This window comes from Artemia sp. Qi Xiang Cuo, chromosome 1 (assembly GCF_049724085.1).
Source record: "Artemia sp. Qi Xiang Cuo chromosome 1, ASM4972408v1, whole genome shotgun sequence".
NCBI classification, from domain to species: domain Eukaryota; kingdom Metazoa; phylum Arthropoda; class Branchiopoda; order Anostraca; family Artemiidae; genus Artemia; species Artemia sp. Qi Xiang Cuo.
In genome coordinates, this window is record NC_142794.1 from 66,872,789 (window position 1) to 66,885,822 (window position 13,034).

Genomic DNA, 13,034 nt, shown 5'->3' on the forward strand with positions numbered 1-13,034 from the left:
TGAAGAGTCTTAAAAATGTTATTATCTGTCTAGCATGATATTTTATCTTGATACTAAGTGTAGCTGGATATTATTTTTACATTCTATAGAATGTAATTTTTTAAAGAATATCCATTGGGCACCTTCCCATAACTTTACCCTAGGCCTATGTGTGTTTAAACTTTACCCTCCCCCCCCCCCCCCAGCCTAGTGGGTTCACCTTGTCCCCATTTCAGTAATGGAATCATATAGGTCTAGGCTATTCTTGACCACTGAAAACTAAAGGGCCATTACCCTCCCCTCCAAATAACTGTTCTGGCAGGTGTCCAGGTTAGCAAATGGCAAGTAAACTTACATTTGATAAAAAAAACTCACGTTTTTAGCTTTCTTTGGAGGCATTTTGTTAACTGATCTGAAAGATTTGAGTCTCCTCTTGACAGAAATGTCAGTTGAGACTGCTTTCAATAGGCATTTTGTTAACGTTTGGTCGGCGTGACAATTTTCGAATTAAGAATTAGTGTCAACAATCAACATTGCCAAATCAGTTGTGCCACTTGATGATACAAAAAGTGGTGCCGGCCGATGAAAAAATCGGTGCTTTTGCGGTATAGTTTTACCGAAACACGTATGATCTATGGTATATTTTGATACCCGTAATGCAAATACATCGTCACTAGTTTCAACAAAAAACTTACTTTTTAAAAGCAATTAATTCCTTGCTACTTTTCTAGCAAATTGATACTATTATTTTTCCTTTTATGTGGTGGATTTTACCATGGACTTTGAATAAGAAAGGTAAAATAAAAATGAAAAGAGACATCCCCCAGATACCCACCCGATATAAAAAGAGAAAATAGTCCCCAATGATAAATTCATATCTTTATCCAACTTTTTGGCACTCTCACCTGTTCTTCATCACTAATAGCTCGTCCAGACCATCCGTCCTCTAAAAAACTGGAAGCAGGATAATCTACTCTTTTCTGTTTTAAATTAGATTAAAAGTTGATTTAACAATATTTGTTTCATTTTCGGTGCTTTCTCCAGAAATACTGTGTATACTGTCATATTTTGTCCCATTTTTCTATTTTTGGATCCTCTGAGATACCGGCCTTGAAAACAATAAAATGAGACAAATGCGCCAAGTCTACACTGCCAGTCTTCCGCCCCATTTTTTTTTAATAAAGTAGACAGTTTAACGCACTCCAAAAGACGAGAATGCTAGATTGAAAAGTTTTTACTGGCTCAACAAATATGCAAAACGACATGCTCGAGCCAGATGCTCATTTTTTTCCCTTTTTAATTTTAGACGCTTTGCGCTACAGAAGCAGTTTTTACACAACTTACTTCCTTAAAATATATTTCAAAAAATTAATGTAAAGAATAATGCAATTTGTAGTGATTCTTTTCTACAATTTTCAACTTTTCGAGAGAGCTCATTATTTACTTGCTTTAAAAAATCCTCAGCATGGTTCGGTTTTTGATTTGTCAGCATATCTTTATTCCTTCCCTCGCCCCAAAGCACAGAAGGTAGTGACACCCTTGTCTATACAAGTGCCCAAGATATAATTGTTTGAAACTTTTTTTCTTGAACCCCCCATTTCTTTATAAAAGCTTGACTCCATTACCGGGACAAATCTTAATTAAAATGACTGATCGAAATCAAATGTTGAAGGTATTTGGAGACATGAGAACTAGGCTTGAAAAGATTGCATCTAGCTTTATGTGCACTTACTGGGTTTGTGGTGACCTTATGGCCATTTTTTTATACCGAAAGTAACTGTTGAAGCTTTTATGGGAGAAATAATATATAATGACCCTGGATGTGGCATTGTCTGAAAAAAATATGGAAAAATAGAAAAAGAAATGGCTAGCAAAAAAGCGTTACTATGATCATGACTAGATTTTAATGACAATAATCATATTAAAGATATAAAAACGTTAAAAGGAATCATTCGCATAGACAGACAAAGGTCACTAGGTGTCAGACAGCGTGGTCATGCTCGTCAACACCTACACTGGGAGCACTATACAAAACATTTGGATTCACAGCAGTGCTGTCACTTGAGGTGGCTTTACCGTTAACTCGAAGTAAACGTTTAACAAGTCTGAGTTCTAGCCCCCCCTTTCTTGACATGGCTTGACCTACCTTTTTGCTGACGGTTCAGACCACATTCGGCTTTTAATGTCAACGAAAGAGTTAGCAAATGAATCTGCTGACGTTCTAATGAACTAAGATAATTCCGCTGAGGTTTTATTGAACTAAAATGATTTTGCTGACGTTTTATTGAACTAAGATGATTTTACATGTCAGTTTTGACTTCATCTAAAAAACAAAAAGGTGCTCAGCAATGACGTTTGATATTGGCAATGAAAAAAGTATTGTACCAGTGGTGAAACGTTTGAAAACATTACTGCTCCTGTTGCAGATTTTAGTGTAAGAATATGGCACCAATGCACCACTATGGCACAGCTGTCCAAATTTTCAAGATTCAAACCTTAAGATAAAGTTAAACTCGGTATCAACTGCCATTCCTGGTCTATGTTTGCCTTATTTCATATGCCAGAGGTATAGTACTAAAAGAATTACTGATGACTAGGAACTCTTAGCCCGTAACTAGAGGGTTCAGAAGATAGAGAAAGTCATTTATCTTTTTAGAGAATCAAAACGATCTAGATGTGGTTTGATGTTCACATGTGAGAGATCTTTAATAACAAGAGTCACATCACAACGTGTGAGTATCCCACAACTCGAGAATACGTCTTGTCGAGTTTTCAAATAAGAGCCAACAGGTGGGAGCCAAAGAAAGGAATATGTGTTGTTCCACCTGAGTGAAGACTCAGACATATTTATTCCTATATGCATATTGTCATTTTGCACTGTGTTAAAAGTGATTTCAAAATTTTGTATATAAATCTTTCAAATTCTTAGTTTTTTTCCTTACAATTATGACTTGCAACCAGGGCATATTAATGACAGCTAAATTTCACAACTGTAACCCATGGTTATTTTTCTTCAACAAACCTCTTGACTAAGTGATTTATTCCCATTGGGGGTGCAATGTCCAATCTAGTTCTGTATGGGAACGCCCGTCTTCTTAACATAGTTCGTCCCTCAAACAAACTGACTGAACAGAACACTGACAGAACAAGCAAATCTACCAGTAAATCCATTATGACATTACGGAAACTGACAGAAACAGAGTTGTTTGGCTACAGAGTGATCTATTGTCCAGTCAATATCCACTGAGAAAAGGTTAGTTTTTAGGTTGACAAGAAGCTTTTCATGAAAATGAAATGCCAGAGCCTGTTAGCAATGTTGGTTGCTTTTATTCTAATCAGACCAGCATGGCACTGTGAATCGGCCATAGCATACTTTTTACGAACTTCAGCACGTTGTCAGTCACCGAATAGGGTATATCATGTTCAACAAGAAATGAGACAAGGCTTGCTTCAATTGTGGTCTCCTTTTCGTTTTTGGAAAAAGTGATGAACAAGTGGCAGAGTCTGAGAAGACGAAGCAATCCATGTATTTTCATTAACCCCTGACAATAAAGGTTACAGATGGGCTGTTGATTTAGTTCAACACTCACTCTCAAAAGTCTCTGAAAGGCTCACCTGAGTACCCTTCGTTTTCTTGGAAAGTAACGTTCAAACATGTATACCTTTCTCAATAACATATACTATGTGTAAACAGTGAACGACTTTCCTAACTTAAGGCCCTTGTCCTTAGGACTGTGGGGAGGTTGACATCCCCAATACTGGACCTTTCAGCAATGCTGAACAAAATAGCTCTTAAAATTTCGATCGGATGTGTTTTTGGGAATGATAGGTTTTAGGGGGAGGGGGGTCCAACTTCCAATCAAATGAGCTCCATCCGATCCAAAGTTTATGCAACTACCCGTTCCATAAAAACATTGTATGCTCTGCACAAAACTCACAACCCTTGCCCATGGGTTCTTGGGGATTGTGTCCACCTCAAAGACATTGTTATATAATTTTTGGACTATTTGTAACAAAATGGTTATCTCACAATTTCAATTAAATGTGTTTTCAGAAAAGAGGATGTCGGGGAGGGGGCCTAGTTGCTTTCCATCATGTTTGACTTTTAAAAGCGAACTAGAACTATACATTTCAAATCAAATGTGCCTCTTCTAAAGTTCACACGACCATTCCTTCAATAAAAACCTTATATGGCTTTGGGGCATAACTTACAACCCTAACCCCAAGACTGTCGGGGAAATTTATCCACCTCAAAGGCCTGATTATAGATCTTTGGGGTATTTTTGAACAAATGACTGTCTCAAAGTTTTTATCGGATGCATTTGTCAAAAATAAAACGTAGGGGGAGGGGTGGTGGCTGCCCCCGATCACTTTGACTCTTAAAAATAGAGCTAGACCATCTGATTTCCAATAAAACGAGTCCCCTCTGAAGTTTATGCGACCACCCTTTCCATAAAACCTTATATGCCCTCGAGCATAACTTATAACCCTTGCGCTGAGGGCTCTGGGGGCGGTGTCATCCTCAAAGACATGATTTCCAGACCTTTCAACTACGCTTAAAAAAATGTTTATCCTTAACTTTTGATTAGATGTGTTTTGGGAATTGATGGGCGTGAGAGGAGAGGGGGCTAGTTGCCCTCCAATCACTTTCTACAATGAAAAAAGGCCCTTTCAATTTCCAATCGATTGGGCTTTTTTCGAAGTTTCTAGGACAACAATTGGCCATCTCAAAATTTCTATCAGATGCATTTTGGGAAAATACGAGGTGTGTGTGCGTGTGTGGGGGGGGGGGGTATCCCCCTTCGGATTACTTTGAATCTTCAAAAGGGTATTAGAAATTTTGACTACCGATCCAGCGAGCCGCTCCGAAATTTATACGACCACCCTTTCTATGAAAACCTTATATTGCCCTAGGACATATTTTACAACACTTGCCCTGAGGGTTGGTTGAGGGAGGGGGGGGGGTGTTCTCATCTTCAAAGAAGTAATTTTCGGACCTTTTAACTACGCTGAACAAAATGGCGATATCAAAATTTTGATTGGATGTGTTTGGGGAAACGATGGGCATGTTAGGGGGGGGGGGTAGCTCCCCTCCGATCAATTTTGTTGACTCACTTGAAGTGATATATCAAAATCACTTTTGCTGACTGAGCCTTTTTTGAAGTTTCTTCGACAACAAAATGGCCACCTCAATATTTCCATAAGTTACATTTCCGGTACATACGACGTGTGGGCGGGAGGTATCCACCCTCCAATCACTCTGAAGCTTAAAAAGGGTAGGAGAACTTCTGCTTATCAATCCAATGAGATCACCTCCGAAGCTTATAAGATTACCCTTTCTATATAAACTTTATATACACCCAGGGCATAACTTACAATCCTTGCCCTGAGGACTGTGGGGTGGTTGTCCTCCTCAAAGACGTAATTTCCGGAACTTTCAACTACGTTGAACAAAATGACTATCTTAAAATTTTGATTGGAAGTGTTTAGGGAAATGGTGGGCGTGGGAGAGGTGTTAGTTGCCCTCCAATCACTTTCTACTATTAAAAAGGGCACTAGCTCTTCCAATTTGCAATCGAATAAGTCCTTTTCAAAGTTGCTACGACAGCTCCATCGATACGAAGTACCCTGCTCTAAAACAAAAAAAAAAAATAAATAAAGAATACATTGTGCCCAGATCGCTCTTTACTTAGGCAGCGCTATTGCGCTGCCTATGATTGTTTGACTTTTTGTCCAAATTCTTTAAGAACGACTGCTCAAACACAAGAGCCTTTCAATCGGAATGAAGCGTATTTTTAAAGAAACCTATACCTTTGCATACAGAGCAGGGGATTGAGTAGATGGCAGCAATCGTCACATGCTAAGAAATTTCTGTTCTTTTCAAGCGCTATTATTTTTCAGTACTTTCAGTTGAAAAAATTAGTTTTTTTAATTTAGTTAAATTACCTAGATTTGTTCACTGGTAAAGTAATAATAAAATGAAAAAAAAATAAATAAAATAATTTGAATATATAGAATTAACTTACTGGGTATTGCTAATAGGATAAAAAAAAATTTAGCTAAAAAAAATTTCCGTTTTAGCTTCAATAAAATTCGATTTCATTCTTAATGTACAAATTACATTCCCAAAAATAATGCATTTTTATAGTTTAAAAAATTACTTAAAGTGTTGCAAGGGATAATGCTTATAGTGTACTCGTATTTTAGAACCCTTATTACAACTAGAACCTTCGACATAAATATTCAGAAAAATTACAAAAAATGAACTACGAAAGTGACAATTAAATTCTAAATGGATATTTTGAATGAGAATCAAACAAAACACTGTCAAGTTTCGTATATAAAAATTATTTTGTATTGGATCCTACGAAATTTTCAAATGGAATAAATTGTGAGAATTCAGCGATGATTTTGAGCTGGCGAAATTTGGTTGAACTAGAATATATGTTCCGAGAAATATAATTGAAAAAAAGAAAAGTAAAAATACACAAAAAAATACACCAAAGAAAAACACAAACAAAAATTAGTTTTCGGGTTGCACTTGCTACCCAAGAACATTGTTAAGTTTTAATTAACATCAACTACTTCTGTTTTCTGTTAGCTCAACACAATGGTTTGTTTTGTCTGAATATAAAACAAATTTTCTCAACAAGTTGCTCCGCAAATTCCAACGACAAACAAGTTTCTCAGCCAACACTTCACGTAAGCGATATTGAAATATGTTTTTTGTTTTATTCAGAATTTCTTTCAGAAAGAGCGCAAACACATGACAGCTAAAATTTGTTCTTAGAACTTGGTTAGCTTTCTAAAACATGATTGAGGTAGCGAATATAGCAGATGGCTAGCCGAAGTATTTCTATTTTTGACAGTTTCTTGTCGGGTGGCAAAGTTGGCAACAAGCATCGAAGCCTACCAAAGGCGTGATTGAAAGCTTCTACCCGGATTCGTTCTCTGGAAGCATGTGCAGTTCTATATTTTAGAGTTGATCGACGTAACTTCCGCCTTTCTTCACGCGATAGGCCAATGATTTCAGATTGCGATGATCTGCAAGCACAAATGTCTTAAATTTATATGTAAAAAAGTCACCATATTAGTAGAAGCATACACAGTCACCAATAAATAGAAACACCATACCGTCAGCCAAATAAGGCAAAGACTACCTCCTAAGATACGTTATGAAGACCCCCCAAATCAGAATATGTTCGAAAAAATGCGATTTTCAGTCCTAAAAGTCCTTCCTCGAGAAAAACTAGGATCTTCTCAAAGTGACCAGTGCTCATGGAGCTTACACCTATGGTTAGAATCGTAAATGCTGCAATACGTAAATTTAAAATGAATGAGACTGATGAGAAATAGCCGTTGGTAATAGTAAAAAACACAACCTAGTGCTAACTAGACTGCCTAAGGCTGACAAATCTAATATAGCAAACTTACTTTAAAGTGAAACTTTTGATGTACATACTATTTGTCTTCAGTTTTCTTTTTATCATAAGAAGAACTTCAGGGAATTACATTTGCTTCAAGCTGTATAGACATTAAATAAAAAAAACAAGTTTTTTTTAACTGAAAATAAGGAACGACGTTAAAACTTCAAACGAACAGAAATTATTCCGTATATGAAAGGGGCTGTCCCCTCCTCAACGCCTCGCCATTTACGCTAAAGTTTTTTATTGTTAAAAAAAATAAGAGTTGTAAGAAAGTCAAACTTTAGCGTAAAGAGCGAGGCATTGAGGAGGGGAGAGCCCCTTTCATATACGGAATAATTTATGTTCGTTTTAAGTTTTAGCGTCATTCCTTACTTTCAGTTAAAAAAACTTGTTTTTTTAATTTAATTTTTGAACGTTTTTGAATTAATGCAGGTTTTGATTTTGGCTCACCGCACATGAATAATTTAAACGAAATTTGCATATTAATTTTACTTTTATTTGGTTAAATGGCTTTCTCGAAAGTTGTTTAATTTTATTTACGAACGTTTCTATTAGTAATAAATATACGTAACTTACGAATTAACTTACGCAACAAACTTCTATATTCATATATTTTTAATACGGATATTAGGGGGCTCGCCCCCTAGTCAATACCTTACTCTTTAAGCTAAAGTTCGAATTTTGTTCCAAATATTTAAAAATGACCCCTTAATCACAAAGGCCGTTACTTAGAATAAATAGCTCTTATGAAAGTACTAAAAAATTTTTGGCTTAAAGTATGAGGTATAGACTAGGGGGTAAACAAAATCATACACGTAATATTTTCTGTTCGTTTTAAGTTTTGATGTTACTCCTTATTTTCAGTTGGAAAACTTATTTTTTCTATATTTAATTTCTGATCTTTTTTTTAAAATAATCCTGGGAAATCCGGTGCCCCCTTCATAGCAATATCATATATTAAATACGTAACCCAACCTAACCTAGGTACCTTTTCCCCCTAAACCCCAAAAAACTAAAGTACTAAAATTTTCGATGTTATGAGGGTTCCAGGTTATGACGGATTTTGTACGTTCGTGCTCTTGGCGATTCGATGTTATGACACCTTCCCGATCAGAGAACCTTTCCCATTTATAAATAAAATGAAATGAAAATGGGTAATAGCTGGTAAAGACAGAGAAAAAACATTGTATTTTTATGAGAGGCAACGCTCTAGCGCACCTTAGTACACAGCCATGCACCTTCAATGTATTATTTATATTTTATTTGTCTTTTCCTCCGACCACTTTCTGTAGAAAATGTGGTCATAAAAATTGGAAAGAACTAGTGAATTTTAAGTTTAAACTTCTAGTGCCTTTTAGCATAAAAAGTCTGTGGAGGGGAACAAGCCCTCCTTCAATTATTTTTTGGCTACCAGACCACCCTTAACTCTTCAATATGTTCAGTCAAAATTTTAAGACAGCGATTTTTATCAAAATTCTCGGAAGGCCCAATAAACACACCTCCAAGAATGGCACAGCACCCACAACCCCTGATAAAAAATCTGTAAATCTCGCACATTTTTAGTTGTTTATAGACAGTTAGTTGATAGAGTGGTCACGTTTGATCGGTATTAGAGGTATATTCACAAAGCGGAAAATCGCCCCCCCCCAGAAAATTTTCACCGTGAAAAATTCTCCTAGCCGTAAGTTCCATTCACATATAAAACTGGGCGGCCAAAGAGAAAGCGTGACAAATAAAGCAATGAAGAAAAGAAAAAAATAAGGGATATTTTACCTATATTCCTGACTACTGGGAGAATGTAGTCTATGGCGTAGAATATCCTATAGCATTCATTTTTACATCCTTATGTAAGTTTTTTTTATATTTTTTTTCGTGTTTGGGGGGGGGGGGGTTGAACTGTCATAGCAGGGTAAGATAAAGGTAAAAAAAAAAAAATTCAAAGCATGAAGTTAGTAGAAACTGTAGTAGAGTTGAACTATGGTGGAATTTCACAGAGATAACAGGCTATGACTAAGAAGCAGGAATAATTCCCTCCCGTGGACTTGACCTGGTACAGACCAGAGGCTTCACTAGCCATTTTTTGGAGGGAGCGGGGGGGCAGCGGATTTAGGGGTGGTTCACACCGCTGCTTTACAGACTCAATTTTTGTATCCTAATGGCTTAAAACATTGGGACAGGGGTACCCCCCCCCCCGTACGTGACTCCCCTGTCCGCGAATATAGTGGCCTACCTGATAGCAGTTCACCCTTTGTATTTGATACCTAATCCACTAGGAATACATCAGAAGGTTTTCCCGTCTGAAGTGCTTTTAAGGGGGCATTATTTTTTATATTTAATTTAAATATCAAGAGTTAAACTCTCAAGTCACAACGAAACAAACGCAAAAACTGACAGAGCTCCTTATACCAAACAAGCAAGCAATAGTTTAAGTGAAGATAGTTTTCAAAAAATCATCGAGCCTTGTTCACAAAAAAGTATTGGATATCGTCCTCTAGACGTACATCAAAAAGTTATCCCGTCTGAAGTACCTTTACTTGTAAGGACTACGTCAATTTTCAGGGACGAATGCGCAACCGTGAAGTATTACTTCCTCAGCAAATCGGAAGCTTAATGCATATATTTTTTTTTATACTTTTGAATCGATTGACTATCTTAGAGTTATTAATTGGTAGGAACTTGGTCCTCCATGGCACAAAGTCGTAGTTTGGGTGAAAACGCCACTTTTCTGTGGCACAATCTTTTCGTCACTTTAAACGAGCACTAAACATTTTAATTTCCGTTTGAATGAGCCCTCTCCCAATAATCTAGGACTATCATAGAGATACGATAACTCCTGAGGGAAAAAGAACAACAAATAAACGCGTATCCATGATCTTTCTTCTGAGAAAAAAATCTAAATTCTATAATTTCGTAGATAAAACCTTGAAACCCCCACAGTTGGGTATTCTAATGTATTGAATATAATATTGTGGTTTTCATTCAGATCGTTTTCCGTTTCAGAGTTTTTTTTTTCAATTTTCCAAAAACCAGGCAGATTTTTTCAAGCTTATAGCATTTGATGTGTAACATTAAACTTAATAATTTTTACAAATTTGGAATCAGCATAATAAAGCCAATTCTGTTCATCCTGCCAAAATTCAAAAATCTGGCAGGTTTTTGTGCAGGCTCATTGCGTTTGATTTGGAACATTAAACTTAAATTTTTGTATTCATTTGGAGTTATAGACAGCGCAATAGCGCTGCCTTAGTATAGAGCGGCGTGGGCACAATGATTTTTCACTCTTTTTTTGTATTTTTTTTTCACAAAGACACTTTACATAGAAGGAGTTGTCATAAAAACTTCGGAAGGAGCTCCTTCGATTGGGAAATGAAAGTTCTAGTGCCCTTTTTAAGAGTAAAAAATGATTGTAGGGCAGCCAGCCCCTCCCATGCCCATTAATTCTACAAAAACATCAAACCAAAATTTTAGATATCCATTGTTTTCCACATAGTTGAAATACCAAGTAACTATCTCCCTGGGGATGTCAACCCCCTCACCCACAGCCCTCGGGGAAAGGGCTGTAAGTTATGCAACTCACCCTTTGTTTAGATATTGTATTTGTTATTGAGGAAGATGGGCATGTTCGACCTTTAGTGTTCAAAAAGACAAAGGGAATTTTGGTGAGCCTTTCAGAAAATGTTGAAGGAAGTGTTGAACTAAATCAAAATACTTTATGTGCATACGGATTGTCAAAAGGACGTAAACTCAAGAAATACTGGGTGTATCAATCTGGAACTTTCAGGAAATGATGAGGGGGCTGATCAATTGAGCAAGAAGATAATATTTGTACCCAACTACTACTACTACTACTGCTACAGCTATTACCACTACTATCACTAAAACTACTGTTTTTGTAGCGAGTACTACTAAGACTGAGACTAAGACTACTACTGATTACCACGACTACTACGACCGAGACAACTACTAAGACTGAAGTAAAAGCTTGTGGAAATGTTGAGGGGAAAGTTGAACTAAATCATAACATACAATGTCCATACAGATTGTCAAAGAAACGTATCAGCGATATCTTTTGAACGGATTACACTATAAGCAGAAATCTCCAAGACATTATGGGAGGGATGTTCAACTGACCAAAAGACAACTTGTGCATAGGCCACTACTACTACTTTTGATACTGCTGCTACTACTGTTACTACTACTACTACTACTACTACTACTAATGCAACACTACTACTGCTCCCACTACTACCACTGTTAATATAATACTATTACTATTAAAACTAAGGGTTTGAAGGTGAAAATTTGAGAGAATTTAGGGGAAATTTGAATTGAATCGAAACTTTCTGTGCATGTGCTATGTGCACACACTATGATTGTCAAAAGGGTGCAGCTCAGGAATGGATTAGGGAATAAATTTGAAACTTTCAAGAAATGTATAAAGGGGAAAATCAATTGAACAAAAGGCAATATGTGCGCACTAAAACTAATGCTACCACCGCTACTACTACTGCTACTACTACAAATACTCCAACAATTACTTCAATTGGTATTACTACTAATGCTAAGAGTACTAACATGGAAACTTCAAGAAGTGTTGAGAAGGAACTTGAACTGACTTAAAACCACGCTATGGCTAACAAATGAGTTATAACTCTGGCTCAAGGTATGAAGGTGACATTTTCTGGGAACATAAAGGGGAAAGTTGTACTTAATCATAACACGCCGTCTGCACATTGGTTGTCAAAAGGGCGCATCAGCAATATCTTAGAAAAGGCTCAGTATCTGAGGTTGAAACTTACAGGACCTGTTGTGGGTGACCTTGAACTAACCAAAAGACAATATTTGCCTCCTATTACTGCTACTTTTGCTGCTATTAAATAAAAAAAAACAAGTTTATTCAACTGTAAGTAAGGACCAACATTAAAACTTAAAATGAACAGAGATTATTAGGTATATGAAGGGGATTGTCTCCTCCTCAACGCCTCGCTCTTTACGCTAAAGTTTAAAAGTACTTCTGAAAAAGCTTCTTATTGTTCCAATTAAAAGACCCTTGTGTTTCAGGAGTCGTTCTTAGAGAATTTGGACAAAATTCAACGAGAGAAGCATGAAACCTCTACAACAGGGTTCTGATGCGCTGAGTCTGATGGTGTGATTTTAATAAAGATTCTATTACTTTTAAGGGGTGTTTTTCCCTTTTTTCGAAAATAAGGCAAATTTTCTCAGGCTCGTAACCTCGTAAGACTAAACTAAATGAAACTTATATATTTGGAATCAGAATAAAAATCTAATTCTTTTGATATATCTATCGGTATGAAAAAATTTAAGTTTCGGTTAATTTTGAGCCGGGTCGCTCCTTACTTACAGTTCGTTACCACGAACTATTTGATCACTACTGCTACTATAATACTTCTACTGCTACTTCTACTGCTAAGACTAAGGCTACTACTACTAATTCTATTATCACTAGTATTTCTGCTACTACTATTACTACTGGTACCAATACTACTGCTACTAAAGCTAAGGGTATTAAGGCGAGAACTTTAGGGAATGTTTAAACAGCGCTGAACTAAATCAAAACAAACTATGAGCGTGTAGACTGTCAAAATGGTGTAAAAGCAGTATCTTAGG

The 13,034-nt window shown here is 36.6% G+C and overlaps 2 protein-coding genes across 2 annotated transcripts in view; both read right to left on the minus strand.

Moving 5' to 3' along the window:
• The window catches only part of LOC148956620 (uncharacterized), a 60,813-nt gene extending 60,329 nt beyond the window's left edge, over positions 1 to 484 (minus strand). The window contains exon 1 of the mRNA XM_089095941.1: positions 355 to 484. Within this exon, the coding sequence (XP_088952067.1) occupies positions 355 to 378 (24 nt within the window). The 5' untranslated portion in view covers positions 379 to 484. The remainder of the gene's footprint in view (positions 1 to 354) is intronic.
• Positions 485 to 6,464: 5,980 nt separating this feature from the next.
• Positions 6,465 to 13,034, minus strand: part of LOC148956621 (uncharacterized) — a 58,508-nt gene continuing 51,938 nt past the window's right edge. Inside the window, exon 4 of the mRNA XM_089095953.1 lies at positions 6,465 to 7,023. Within this exon, the coding sequence (XP_088952079.1) occupies positions 6,777 to 7,023 (247 nt within the window). The 3' untranslated portion in view covers positions 6,465 to 6,776. The remainder of the gene's footprint in view (positions 7,024 to 13,034) is intronic.